Source organism: Gopherus flavomarginatus, chromosome 11 (genome assembly GCF_025201925.1).
Source record: "Gopherus flavomarginatus isolate rGopFla2 chromosome 11, rGopFla2.mat.asm, whole genome shotgun sequence".
NCBI classification, from domain to species: domain Eukaryota; kingdom Metazoa; phylum Chordata; order Testudines; family Testudinidae; genus Gopherus; species Gopherus flavomarginatus.
In genome coordinates this window covers 51864042-51878372 of record NC_066627.1, presented here as the reverse complement: position 1 = coordinate 51878372, position 14331 = coordinate 51864042, and the positions used below count along the sequence as shown (strand labels likewise).

Sequence of the window (14331 nt, the reverse complement as noted above, 5' to 3'; positions counted from 1 at the left end):
TATTTTGGGCAGTGGGGAGGAGTGGGATGGATGGATGGCTTAGTGCCCCCTCCCTCCCCTTACAGGGGTCTGTAGGGCCCTGGTAGCTTGAGTCACTGATGCTGGCCTGGTGTTAAATATCTCACCAGGACACACACCCTGCTTCCCAATAGATGTGTTAGAGGGGCTGTGCATGAGGCATCTGCTGAGGGACACCTCCTGAGCACTGTCTGTGTCCTCTCCAGCAGACGCTGTGCTCAGGAGTTTGTAATGTAAGAGTCTGTTGCAGAGGTGGGAAGGGTTAATTCTCCTCCTGGTGACTAAGGGACTCTGCCTGTAATTGCACTGCAGAGGTAGGCTCAGAAAGCCAGAAAAAGTTGGTATCCGAAATCAGCTTGTGGCACTTGTGACCTTGTGTGCATCTTTGTCTGCAGCGCGCGCGTGCACACACACACACACACACACACACACACACACACACACACACACACACACACACACACACACACATATACACCTCTCCTTGCTGAGCATTGCAGGTAGAGTGTACTCGCTGGCGATGGCTCTAATGAGGAAATATTGCTCTGCTGGTTTGTGCCCACCTGCCAGACCACTGCATAATAAATCAAACGAGCTGCAGAGAGCTAGCAGGGCCTGACAGGCTGCTTCCTTTCTTTTCTAAAAAAAAAAACCTCCACTGTGAAGATTGTGGAAGGTCACACGGGACAGGAGTTACAGCTGGTCTCTCTGAAAATGGAGGGCACATACCTGTGTGGGTGGGTTTGATGGGCCTTTCCCAGAAAGGGACTGTCTGAGTTTATTGCTGGGTTATCCTTGGAGAAAATGTTCTAAGCAGTGTGATGACTTTCCACGGAGATGGGCTAGATGCTGGCAGCTGCCTCCTTTAACCTCCGTACCCTGCGTGTAGGAAAAGTGAGCACTTCCTTAGGCAGCTTCCCCTACATATTGCTATTGCTTGGGCCTGACCGTCTATTGTCTGCTCAGCACACAAGCACTGGGCCGCCGAGGTCTGCTTACAGGTCCAGATGCTGAGCCTTGGGGAAGAGCAGAAGAAGTAGTGCCCAGGTTGCTCTCTGTAACCCCTATTGACTGAAGGGGGCACTGACTGGCTTTGAAAGGAAGCTCTGTCTGGTCCTCCCTATAGGACAGGAAATCACCATGCTGTAGAACCTTTCAGAGTGGGAGGAGTAAAAGGTGATGAGAGAGGTTCCTAAAGGATCCTCCTCTGGCCCCTTCAAAAAAAACCAAACAAACCAACCCCACACTTCTCGTATGCCAGACGCTCTTCCTGTCCTGAATGGGAACTGATCATGCTGAAATGAATGCTTTGGATAACATTCCTTAATGCACTGTTCTGCATCGACCCCTTGTAGGTCATCGTACCTACAGTGCCCCAAGACTGTCTGGCAGAACTTCAGCAGGTGCAACTGTCACGAAAGCCAGTGGAGCTATGATTATTTATACCAGCTGAGGATCTGCTGTATGAATGTTCCAGTAAACAAAGCTGGAATAGCCAATAGTTTAGTGGTGGTGAATCTGCATACTGTGTAGGACCTCTAGGCTTTGGTTCTGTCTTGTTCACGTGGCCACAGAAACGTGGAGCTCCAATAGACAGGTCTTTGAGTCTGTTGAGGATTGGTAGCAGCCCTTCACTAAAAAGGGACTTTGAGGAGAGAACTATGCACATTTTTCACATCAAAACTGGAAACAGTTGAAATTGATTTTTTCACATTTTGTCATGGAATCAGAAATCAGCCTGACTTTTTGAAATACTTATAAACTTGTTACTGAAAAATAAAAACATGATCCTTTGCAGGTGAGCACATTTTAGAGATAAAGGGTGAAAGTTTGCTAAAAAGTGAATGGAATTGAGTGAAATTAAATTCATTTTCAAGAGAACTATAATTTTGTAAGAGAAGTAAATGAGAACTTGCAGTTCTTGATGCATAAAGTATATCCAGTGAAAGAGTATTGGCAAATTTTTGCAAGTGCGAAAATCGTATGGAATGGAATTGGGACTATTTTTGTTTAAAGAACCCACCTCCACGTTTTTTCTAGCTTCGCACAGCCTATTTTATGGGGAAATGTCAGAGATTCTTGGCCTGGAGGAGGATGGTGGACACAATGGCTGAGTTTGAGAGTTTGGGGTGTGGGAAAGCAGAGGGATCAGATCCTAGGAGCTCGGTCAGGGACTCCATTTCCTAGTGGGGGAAAGCTGGGAATATACGGCAAAGCAGATAAACCCTCTATAGTGAGATTACAAAAATGCCAGATACTTTGTCTTTTGTTACATGTACCACAGCAATATGGGGGTAGGGCGCTCTCTTGATCCACCTGATAACACCACCTTGTGCCATCCTTCAGGATATGGTGCGCCGAGGGGAAATAATAGATGATGACATGGAGGATGAATTCTACCTCCGTCGCCTAGATGCTGGTCTCTTCGTTCTGCAGCTCATCTGTTACATCATGGCAGAGATCTGCAATGCCAATGTCCCCCAGGTAAAGACGCCAGCTGCTTCAGCCATGGGCTTCCAGCCATGACACGCAGGGCTCTGAATCCCCTCCGCTGCTCCTCATCCCTACAGGAATTTCTCTGCACTAGACTTTTTTTTAAGAAATCTGCTCCAATCACAGTTGCACCAGTGGTAACAACTGTGCCTGCCCTAATGGGCCAAGAACACCAGCATTGTTACCACCACATCAGCTAGAGCAGCTGTGAGTAGGGCCAGCAGTCCCAAAGGTGGAAATGTTGGTGCTCTGCCTTACCATTGGAGGTAGTGCCATTTCCCAGAAGTCTCATGTAGGCACCACGTAGGTCTCCTGTGAATTCCCACAGTAGCTCATTCTGCCTAGGGGTCTCTCAAACCATGTGATATGTGTGATGGAGTAGGGGCTGTCTGTGTGGGGAATGGGAGAGCAGGGGAGGACTTTAGGGGATGGACGATACCGGAGCCTGTAACCTGAGCTAGGTAAGGGAGGGGAAAGGTCAACACCTTTGCCCGGGAAGGGGAACAAAGGAAGGGAGTGGCAGGAGGGAAGCAGTTTTGAGTTTGGGCTTGGGGCTGTGTGGGCGGAATTCAGGGTATCCTAGCTAGGATCCAAGCACCCTGAAAGCCCAGAAGGACTCGATGGAGGGGTCCTGACTGTGCCTGCAAGCTCTGCTGTAACCTGTGTTCCTGTTGTCCAATAAACCTTCTGTTTTACTGACTGGCTAAGAGTCACTGTGGGTCCCAGGAAGAGGGGTGCAGGGCCGGACTCCCCTATACTCCATGACAATATGCCACGGTCCTTTGTGCAGACGAATATGGAGCTTTGTGGGCTGGGGGTGGGCACACCTTTTGCAAACCCGTTGGTGAGCCTTTCAAAACTTGCCTGGCTGTGCACTGAGAGAAGTGGGCTTCTGAAGGTAGATGGGAGTTTAGAATGCTCAGGATTTCTGCTCTTCCGCCAAGAAAATAAGACATTCATGGTCTCTCTGCAGCTGTGCTGGGAATGATGTCTGTTCTCTCTTCTCTCCCTACCAGATTCGTCAGAGAGTCCATCAGATTCTGAACATGAGAGGCAGCTCCATCAAAATTGTTCGGCACATCATAAAGGGTGAGTTGCTCTTGTTCACTGGTTTGTAGTACCCCAGTCATGTGCCTTTGCCCAGGGCCATTCTCCCTGAGATCAAGGGAATAGAGCTTGTTCAGACTTTGCAAAGTTCTAGCTGAGTCTCATGTTTCGTTCCCATGGCCCCGCCCCACACCATCTGTGGCATATCTGTGTCCATGGCGTGTTAGTCTTGTTCTTAGCAGCAGATGAATATGGATTAGGGCGTTAAAGTATCGCTCTCCAGTTTTAAGATGTAGCTATTGTGATTTGCAGTCCTAGCTTTAATGTAGTGTTTGCAAAAAAGCAGTGCTTATTTGGGCTCTACCCTCCCAGCTCCAGGCCATCCCATCTCTTCTCCAACATAAATAGTCATCTGGATTGAGGAGCAGGAAGGCAGAGACATGTGGCAGGCTGCAGAGATGATCACCCGCAGTAAAGTTCCCCCTCTGACTTGCTACTCCAGGTGGCTGGTCTGTTAAGAGCTGGCTAAAAAAATTGTAAATTCCCTGACAGCTGAGGCTGCAATTCCTTATTGTACAGTGCGACCATGGCTGGCTGATCCTGAGGAGCTGGGTTGGTGTCTATGGGTGCTGGAGGATGTGTCTCTTCCCTCTGAGGGAAGGAGGAATGTCTCGAATGTGGTGTGGGGCTGTGAGTTGTGCCACTGTCAGTGCAGTGATCAGGGCTGTCCTGGCTGAGTCCAGAACAGAGAACAGTGGTTGGCCTGTCCCTTCCACCTGACCGTGTCGGTGCGGACAGGAAGAGAGAGAGCAGCTGTTTCTTCTCTCACACCCCTCCCCACCCGTTCAGAGGGGAGGGCAAGGGTGAGCAGTGCACTGGTGCCGTGGGGAAAAGATTGAGGTGATTAGGGACTCCAGGGTCCTCAGGAGTATTCTCCCTGGGGGCTCTGGACACTGTACAGCTGCTGCGGTGCAGAAGCTGCACATGTAGGAATAACGGGCTAACCTGTGCCCCAGGCTGGTGTTTAGAGGTCAGAGGTCGTGCACTTTGGGCCAAATTCATCCTTGGTGTCACTCCACTGACTTAACAGGAGTTACCTCAGGAATGAACTTGGGGAAGCCGCCTGCCAGTTGGAGTACCGGGTTTAATCTGGGGGAGGAGTCCCAACACACTGGCCCTGCGTGTCCCCTTGAGAGGCTAGTGACAAGGAGGGGGAGGATTTCCAGCCCTTGGCACAGCGGGAGCAGGAATCCCGCACTGCAAAGTGGCGTAACTCCAGCACCACCCTTGTGGATAGAGCCATTGCTGAAGCCTTCCCCCCGCCAGTGTCTGGCTCACTCTCGGTTGGGCACAGTCTGGGATCGCCCCTTCATGCATAGTCTTGCTTTCCACTCCGTGGGCTTCTCTCTTGTTCCATTTTTATTTTCTGGTTTTGCATACTAATTAGGTGCCTGCTTTTTAGTTTGGTTTTATGGCCTACTTATTCTCCATGTTTCTCTGGCAGCTGATGGTTCCCTGGGGATTGCTGCAAATTGCTTATCATGCAAGTGAAGCGGAAGGCCTCTGTTCCTCCCGTGGTTTTTCAGTGGGGAGGAGTGGGCCAGGGATAAGTGAATCTCTGCAGATTGACCAGGCAGTCTCGTGGCCTGTTCTCCTGAAGATCCAGCCGCACTTACAGCTGGACCATCAGTGTTCTCTTCAGGAGTACTTGGACTGGGAGGGAGCAGATATTGGAATGCAAGTTCGGCCTCGTAGATAGAGCACTGGACTTGGACAAGGGGACCTGGGTTGTGTTTATGCCTCGGTCACTGGCCTGCTGGGCAACCTTGCTGCGTCACTGCCCTGCCCATGCCTCAGCTTCCCCATCTGTAAAATGGAATTAATGACTCTTCGTAAAGCACTTTGAGACACACTGATGAAAAGTGCTGTATTAAATCGTGGTGGTGGTGATATTATTTAAGCTGATCTCTGCTCAAGGAACAATTGTATAAATATGGACACTTGCCCTTACAGGGAGGAACATGGACTGGTGATTGCTGACCCATGGAGGGGCCATTCTGTCCTGCCTCTGCCCCCTTGTCATGCTGTTGCCCCAGCCCCCACGTGGACCCTCCCGTGGTTTCCGAATGATGCCCTGATTGGCGAATGAGGCATCAGAAGCACCTAGATTCTACAGTGATGGGCCACTAGTAAGATAGCTGGTAGGGAGGAATGTGTGTTAAGTTAAACCAAAGCCTGTTCTGTGCTTAACCAAAGAGAAAAGGCAAATGCTTTATAACTGCACAAAATTTGGCCCATGTTCCCTCAGTCTATGTTCTCTGCTGTTTCCAATATCCTCTTAGAAACCTGGAAGTATTTCCCTGTTGATTTGGACTGTTCTCTAACCATTGTATTTTCTTTTGTCTAATGAAGCAGAAGCCGATCTTAGGCACTTTCTGTTTGCACAGCAGCAGCAGTGCGTACAGCTCTGAGGAAGCACTGGTTAGTTTGACATCTGTAGTATGTAAGGTCTTGGAAAAAATTTTGAAGGAGAAAGTAGTTAAGGACATTGAGGTCAATGGTAATTGGGACAAATTACAACATGGCTTTACTAAAGGTAGATCCTGCCAAACCAACCTGATCTCCTTCTTTGAGAAAGTGACAGATTATTTAGACAAGGGAAATGCAGTAGACCTAATTTACCTCGATTTCAGTAAGGCATTTAACACGGTTCCACATGCGGAATTATTAGTTAAATTGGAAAAGATGGGGATCAGTATGAAAATTGAAAGGTGGATAAGGAACTGGTTAAAGGGGAGACTCCAACGGGTCATACTGAAGGGTGAACTGTCAGGCTGGAAGGAGGTTGCTAGTGGAGTTCCTCAAGGATCGGTTCTGGGACCAATCTTATTTAACCTTTTTATTACTGACCTTGGCATAAAAAGCAGGAATGTGCTAATAAAGTTTGCGGATGACACGAAGCTGGGGGGTATTGCTAACACAGAGAGGGACTGGGATATCATACAGGAAGATCTGGATGACCTTGTAAACTAGAGTAATAGTAATAGGATGAAATTTAATAGTGAAAAGTGCAAGGTCATGCACTTAGGGATTAATAATAAGAACTTTAGATATACATTGGGGACACATCAATTGGAAGCAACAGAGGAGGAGAAGGACTTGGGGTATAGGTTGATCACAGGATGACTATGAGCCGCCAATGTGATATGGCCGTTAAAAAAGCTAATGCGGTTTTAGGATGCGTCAGGCGAGGTATTTCCAGTAAAGATAAGGAGGTGTTAGTACCGTTATATAAGGCGCTGGTGAGACCTCATCCAGAATACTGTGTGCAGTTCTGGTCTCCCGTGTTCAAGAAGGATGAATTCAAACTGGAACAGGTACAGAGAAGGGCTACTAGGATGATCCAAGGAATGGAAATCGTGCCGTATGAAAGGAGACTCAAAGAGCTTGACTTGTTTAGTCTAGCCAAAAGAAGGCTGAGGGGGGATATGCTTGCTCTTTATAAATATATCAGAGGGATTAATATTAGGGAGGGAGAGGAATTTTTTAAGCTTAGTACTAATGTAGACACAAGAACAAATGGGTATAAACTGGACACTAGGAAGTTTAGACTTTAAATTTAGACAAAGGTTTCTAACCATTAGAGGAGTGAAGTTCTGGAACAGCCTTCCAAGGGGAGGAGTGGGGGCAAAAGACATATCTGGCTTTAAGACTAAGCTTGATAAGTTTATGGAAGGGATGGTATGATGGGATAGCCTAATTTTGGCAATTGATCTTTGATTATCAGCAGATAAGTATACCCAGTGGTCAGTGATGGGATGGGATCTGAGTTACTGCAGAGAATTCTTTCCTGGGTGCTGGCTGGTGAGTCTTGCCCACATGCTCAGGGTTTAGCTGATCGCCATATTTGGGGTCAGGAAGGAATTTTTGCTCCGGGGCAGATTGGCAGAGGCCCTGGAGGTTTCTCGCCTTCCTCTGCGGCGTGGGGCATGGGTCACTTGCTGGTGGATTCTCTGGAGCTTGAGGTCTTCAAACCACAATTTGAAGACTTCAGTAACTTGGACATAGGTTAGGGTTTGTTATAGAAGTGGGTGGGTAGGGTTCTGTGGCCTGCTTTGTGCAGGGGGTAGGACTAGATGATAACATTGGTCCCTTCTGACCCTAGAATCTGAGTCTATGAGTGAGGCGGGCGTGCACACACCCCCATTTAAATAAATACATTAAACCCCATTCTCACTGAGTTTTTATCTGCTTTTTTTCACTTCATGTCATCGGCTGGTAGTGACCTAATAAACAATTTCCCAGCAAGTCGTTGTGAGGCTTCGTCTTACAAAGCTAAATTCTTAGGAGGAAAAAATGCTGCGCTTTGGGCAGAAAACAGAAAATCTGTGACTTGTTCTCACATGGGAGATTTCACTGGCTCAGGGGGGGCTGGGGGGAAGATGGCTGTCAGTGACCCCTGTGGCTATTACATCACTTGAGGCAAGTGCTGCAGGTGCTTTTTCCTTGAACAAACCCTTAATATCTAACTGAGCTGTGATCCAGCTCTGCTAGTGCCTCCTGCTCTGCAGAAAATGGCCCCAGGTTCCTGCTTGAAGTGAGAGGGTCTGAGTAGCCTGGTGTTGTCCCACGGCTCCACCACTGGGCAGTACACTCGGGGACGGAGTCCCTCCTGGCACTCAGATGGGGTGCAGAGTTCCCCTTCGGCTGCTCGTGAACAAAGGCCATGCCACTTGCTGCATCTCTCAGGCACTCAGAGTCGCAAGGGCCAGCGAAATGGCCTGCTCGGGGCAGAACCTGCGCCTCTGCTTATTTCCCTGTGGGGATGGTGCCAGTATGTGGAACCCACTCAGGAAGACTGAGCTACACACTGCTATCCGTGGGTACTTTTTCCTGGAGAAAGCAACCCCCTCCCCCCAGCTCAGCACCTGGCACTGGTCTCTTCCAGGAGAGGAGTGTTAAGAGTGGGCTGGGCCGTCACTGGGCTCAGGATGCACCCCCAGGCCGGGATGTGATTGAGAGCCTGGCAACAGAGAGAGGGCATGGCCCTGAGCCTCACTGTGTTCAAACTCTGGGCAGCGGGAACAAGATCTGAGCTGTAAACCATTGGGGCGGCTGCTATCTGCTTCATGCAGGAGAGCCCTCTGTCCTCCGCTGCTCCCCCCACCTCCTTGTCTCCAGGATGCCAGTCAGACGGACCCACTAGCAGCAAAACATGGTGACACCGGGCATCTCTTGTTGCAGAGACTATAGCAGTTTATAAATATTAAACGGATTTATCCCGGAGGCCTTGGCAAAGAGCTCTCTGCTTTGTTTGTGGAGACAGTGAGTGTGCATGAGAGAAGGCTCCCACACCAACTAGCTTCTCCCTGTCCCCAGCCTTTTCAGTGCTCTTATAATGAGGGCTTTGATGGAGCTCAGAAATGTGTAGCAATGCTGAACACATAAATATTAAAGCAAACTTTCTTCTGCAGCTTTGCCATTCAGACACTGAATACAAGCTGTTCTGTTTGGTTGGGAAGAAGGGGTTGCATGAGAGGAGCCAGAGAGGCTGGAAAACATCTTCCTAGGCAGACAGCGTCGAGTCACTGAGATGCTCGTGTCTTCAGCCCCAAATCTGCCTTTTGTTTTGTAATAATTTGTAAAGGTGCAGGGTGAACTGCCTCTGGCTCTGACCCAGATCTCATGAGAGGGCTTTGAATGCAGCTTGGGGACAATTCCTAAACTGTCTCCCCTCCAGATGATGAGGCTGGGGGTGTAATCTGAACTAGACTTCTGGTCTCCCTGCTGATGTCCATCGTGCTAAGGAATGAGGGAGAAGAGCACTGATTCTAGTGCCCCGTCCTTTCCAAAAAAATCTTTGAATGAGGAGTCGGTAGATGTTTAACATGTAGAGTTTTAATCACCAGGAAAAGGAGTCCATCACCATTCCTTGGCTAACTCTCCATCAGGTATTGAAGTGAGTTGTTCACAGGCCAGGATACAAGTTTAGGTTCTGCGGTGGTGTCGCTGCAATAGAGGAGGCTTATCTGCCATCACATCTTGCTCAGGGCTTGTTTTTGTTTTTCTGCAGAATACGCAGAGAACATCGGGGATGGGAAGAACCAGGAATTCCGGGAGAGCGAGCAGAAGCGGATTCTGGAGCTGTTGGAGAATTTCTGAGACCTCTGGGTTTGAAATCTGTGCGTCTCATAACGAGGACACAGCCAGCACACTGAGTCTGTCCACCGCTGGCTGCCCAGCAGAAATGACTTCTCGGTTAAACCAGTTCTAACAGGGATTTCTGAGACATTAAAGTTAATTTTTTTATTTTTTTGTTTGATGTTTTCTGCCAAGAGACCTCAGAGCATCGCAGACACTAGTGCAGCTTCATCCCATGGCCTCTCTCCTGCATACTGTTGAGAAGCTATCCCATGCGCACAGCCTGAGGGGGTTGACAGCAGAGTAGAGGTGGGGCCTGGTAGGGAGACGCTCACCTCCAGGTAGCAGAATCAAATCCAGCCCAGGGGAACACTGGTCAGGAATGTTACCACATTTCAGCAGCTTGGGGGATGGTCTCAGACAATTTCCACAGGACACAAGCTTCCATAAGTGGCCCTGATTGGGCGCTCTTATTGCCGGACTCCCTGGGCCAGGGAGACAGAATTCCCCTCTTCTAGGGAGGCTTAGAGAGCCCTACCTGGGCTGTAGCAGGGATTAAACCAAGAGAAACGGAGGAGAGTGAGAGTGCACTTGCTCCGAGTTGGGTAAACAGTGCCCCTCCACATCTCACCCTCCTGTTTCAACCTACTCTTCCCCTCTGTTCTGTGGCTAAACAGAACCCTGGCCCCTGAGCTATCGATCTGGGACTTCACATCCATGAATGCAGTGCTGGTGAGAAGGAGAACCCCAGATGCAAACTATCACAGTCACTGTGCAGGTCTCTGTTCCTTTCCAGGGAGTCACGGCAGGTGGGTTGCAAAGAAGCTGACCAAAGCCCTTTTCTCGCTCGCCCTCCGTCACTGGCAGTGTGATTCCAGATGTCAGCCAGCCAAACCCAAGTGTTTCTTTGAGCAGTGGCACCCAGCTGAGAGCATCCTTGCTTCCTTTTCTGCGCTGCTAGTGTTAATGACGGTCATCCCAAAACAGCGGAGCTCCAGTAAGCTGGCCTGTGCCTAATTGAGAGAGATTTGCATGCTGACAGCATTTGTATTTTATCTCAGAAAAATGTCTTGTCAGGGAAGCTTTAAGGGTTCCTTCAATCATGACTTCAGGAGGCACCGCTGGCCTGGGTGTACTGAATGCCATTACTTCGGGATCAGCATGGGAGTCGTGGTGGCAACAGCTGCACAAAGCTGCGAAAACACATTTGTGGTGCAGAAATGATCTGTTCTGCCTGTTTTCCTCCCTCCTCCTTGACCCCTGTAGAAAAGAGAATCTTTAATCTTATCCTTTCAGAGATGGCTTCAGTTCTTGACAGTGCTGTACCCTGGAATTCTTCCCTTTCCACAGTGAATTCCTGCTTGCAGCTGCCTTTGGACTTTCATACTGGAAGATGACCTGCTGGAAACCATGTTGGTCCTTCATGAAGCTGCATTTCGCACCAGAGAAACAAGGGGGTAGGAGATGGGAAAAGAGCTGGGTGGAGTAGCGGGGGATGTGATAGTAATGATGAAAAGAATCTAAAAACTAAGAGCTACGTGTTTTTAAAAAAAGGAGAGAGAGAGACATGGTTTTGAATATACTGAGTAGAAAAGAGTAACGTGAAGCATTGAACACAGGCCAGGTTGTTAGTTTAGATATACAGTTGTGCACATAATTTGCACTCAGTTACTGCAGCTGCATTCACACAAAAGGGAGCCGTGTGCACAAATTACAGAATTGGCTGTGTGCACAGTGACCCGAGTTGTCTTTAATCACAGTGTCAAGTATCAGAGGGTAGCCGTGTTAATCTGAATCTGTAAAAGCAGCAAAGAATCCTGTGGCACCTTATAGACTAACAGACGTTTTGGAGCATGAGCTTTCGTGGGTGAATACCCACTTCGTCAGATGCATGCATGCTGCATCTGACGAAGTGGGTATTCACCCACGAAAGCTCATGCTCCAAAACGTCTGTTAGTCTATAAGGTGCCACAGGATTCTTTGCTGCTTTAATCACAGTAATTGTGGATGCAAGCTAGGGACGCATTCTGTGCACAGTCGCACCTCAACTCTGCTTCCCACCAGAGGGGCAAGATTCGTCCACCATGTCTGTGGCAGGAATGAGAGCATCTTTCCAATCTCACTACTGTGGAGTGGCCTTAGTTCACAGCTATCTAATATTTGTTTTCCGTTAACTCTGGCCTTGGCTGGGCCATCAAGTGCGGAGACCCAGGCTGGGAGATACCAGAGGGCTATCTGCTCTGCTCTGCTCTGCTCTGCAGTGTTTGCAGAAGTGCTGCTGTTAATGGAGCTTAGAGAACACTGGCAGTGACCATTTTATTAAACAGCCTTTCTCTTTGTGAAACGTTCTCTTGACCTAATTAGCTATTTGCCAGATACATTTCAGTCTGCAGATAGCTCAGTATCAAATTCTTGCAGCCAGCTATGTTTGCTGTAGCTTGGCCACATGAGATGGTTTCTGTTCCTTGACTAGATTAAAGTCACTTGTGGAACAGATGTCTGATGGAAGTACTTGGGTTTGCCGTTTCACAACACCGTTGGTGCTCATTCTCCATTTGCTCCCAGGGCTGTCTCCACCGTCAGTCGTGCCCGCAAATTCCTTCCACGAATGTTTATGAAAGGGGGGGATGGGCAAAGGGAATTATTTTTTTTGAGTGAATGTTGGTGGGAAAAGCTGTGAGGTGCAGAGGAACTGAATTCGCAGGTCGGTGTTCAGGCTTTGCCTTGTGTGCCTCCTAGTGGCTGTCTGAGGTGCAGAAGCTGCTCTCGGTTTTAGGGTCAGGGTCAGATGCGCCCTTGGAAGTGAGGACAGCTAGAGATTAAGGCGAGTGTGAGGGGGAGGGGGTCCCCCTCTTGGTAGTGCAGAGGCAGCAAAATGGCCTACAGTCTACCCCCCACTCTCCCTCCCATGCAGCCTTGAGTGCAGGGTTGTGGCTTGGGAAGTGAGGAGCTGGGGCTGGAGCACATGGTGCTCTGCCTATTCCAAGCTGCTGCAACAGCCTCTAGACAACTATTGCAGCAGAGGGTAAATTAGACCAGCCTTGAGGCTGCTCTGACTTACATCAGAGCCAAACCAGCTCCAGAACTGGGGAGATGTTATGCCACCTTCCTCCTCCTCCTGCTCCACACCCCCTCCCCTAGTTCTTGCACTAGCTTGGCTGGAATAGTGAATTGAGGCCCAGACCAAGGGGTAGGTTGGAGCCTTATCACACCACTTATACCAGCCTAAATCCTCTGGAGCTGTAATACCCTCTTTCTGCATTGTCTGCTGATCTGTTAGCCTGTCACTGAGCACCCTTATCTGACCCATAAAACCATCACAGGGACTTGTGCTTAGAGGGCGATTCGGAAGCAGCCTGATTGAGAAGTCAATTGAAGCACAAACAGGCCAATCTGGGCTTCAAGAAAGGAGTAAATTCACTCTTTTTCCCAGTGAAAGAAATGTCTGAGGGGATTATAAAAGTTAAAATGTCTGTGCTTATCTGCACACAAAGCAATCGGAGTGTCTCTTCCTTGTGATAGATGAGAAGAGTGGTCCAGATGTCACTGAGGTATTCGCACAGAGCTTGTTATCTTGGTACGGGCTTTCTTAAAACGGTGGAGTGATTCTGGTGCAACATGATGCTCCTTCTCTGCTAGCAAGAGCAGCAACATTCCTATATTGCCTCAGCGAAGCCCATGGAAACCCTGGGAAGGTGGAAACCAGAGAGAAACCATCTTGCACAAATGTCCCTGAGTGTCTGTGGTGTTGGGGACTCCAGTGAGGCTGTCAGAGGTTCCTAAATCTGGAACAACTAGGCACCATTTCCCTTGGAGATAAAGTCACAGGATCCTTGCTCCTTTCTTAAGATACGCTGAAGAACAGTGTGTACCCGCTGGTTAATTTCTGGGTTCTCTTCAGCTAGCTGGTCTTTGTGCCTGAAGAACCACCCAGCACATGTATATCTTCAGTGAATAAATAGTCTTGTGGGGCTGGGAAGTCATCTTCCCACCTGCACTAAATTTTCATTAGGCGAGGGAGCTGCAGTGGGAGAGAAACAGCTGCAATAAATTGTGGTCTGAGTTTGGGACCTGCTGCAAGCTGAGCTCTTCCACCTGAAGGATTTGCCCCTGCAGCACCTGGGCACTTGCTTCTTTCAACTTCTAGTGGCCATGATAGACTAGCCAAGAGAGTTCCCTCCGGCAACATGCCAGAGCCCACTCTAAACTGCTGTGTGTGGAGTGTGGAGGCGACTCAGCCTCACCACAGGGCAAAGTGTGAGATGCCTTCTCCTCTGCCCTGGGTTACTAATTAAGATAATTCTGCAGCTTAAAGTGCTCCTGCTGCATGCCATGTCACTTTTGCACCAATGTTCAGTGGCACGGGAAAGCCTTGGAGATGCAAGCCAGGCACGAAGAGTCTGTGCAGCTGTGGATAAATAGCATTGTTATAATTGGGGAGGATTAAAGGGTTGAGCTAATAGTAAACTTCCTTAATGAAAAAAACTGAGTTGTAGATGGGGATTTGTCCCCATTTACTTGCCTCGGTCTGCTGACCCTGGGTTAAAGTTCAGAGGGCAATGCAACAGCAGCTGTGTGAAAACTAAATGGCGAGCAGGGCTGTGTGTGTTTAAATGCATTATGTGAATAGGG

The 14331-nt window shown here is 48.8% G+C and overlaps 1 protein-coding gene across 1 annotated transcript in view; it reads left to right on the top strand.

Annotated features, from left to right (window-relative positions):
- The window catches only part of CTNNBL1 (catenin beta like 1), a 99285-nt gene extending 89418 nt beyond the window's left edge, over nucleotides 1–9867 (top strand). The window contains exons 14-16 of the mRNA XM_050917728.1: nucleotides 2365–2502; nucleotides 3528–3600; nucleotides 9632–9867. Of these exons, the coding sequence (XP_050773685.1) occupies nucleotides 2365–2502; nucleotides 3528–3600; nucleotides 9632–9720 (300 nt within the window). The 3' untranslated portion in view covers nucleotides 9721–9867. The remainder of the gene's footprint in view (nucleotides 1–2364; nucleotides 2503–3527; nucleotides 3601–9631) is intronic.
- Nucleotides 9868–14331: the final 4464 nt, after the last annotated feature.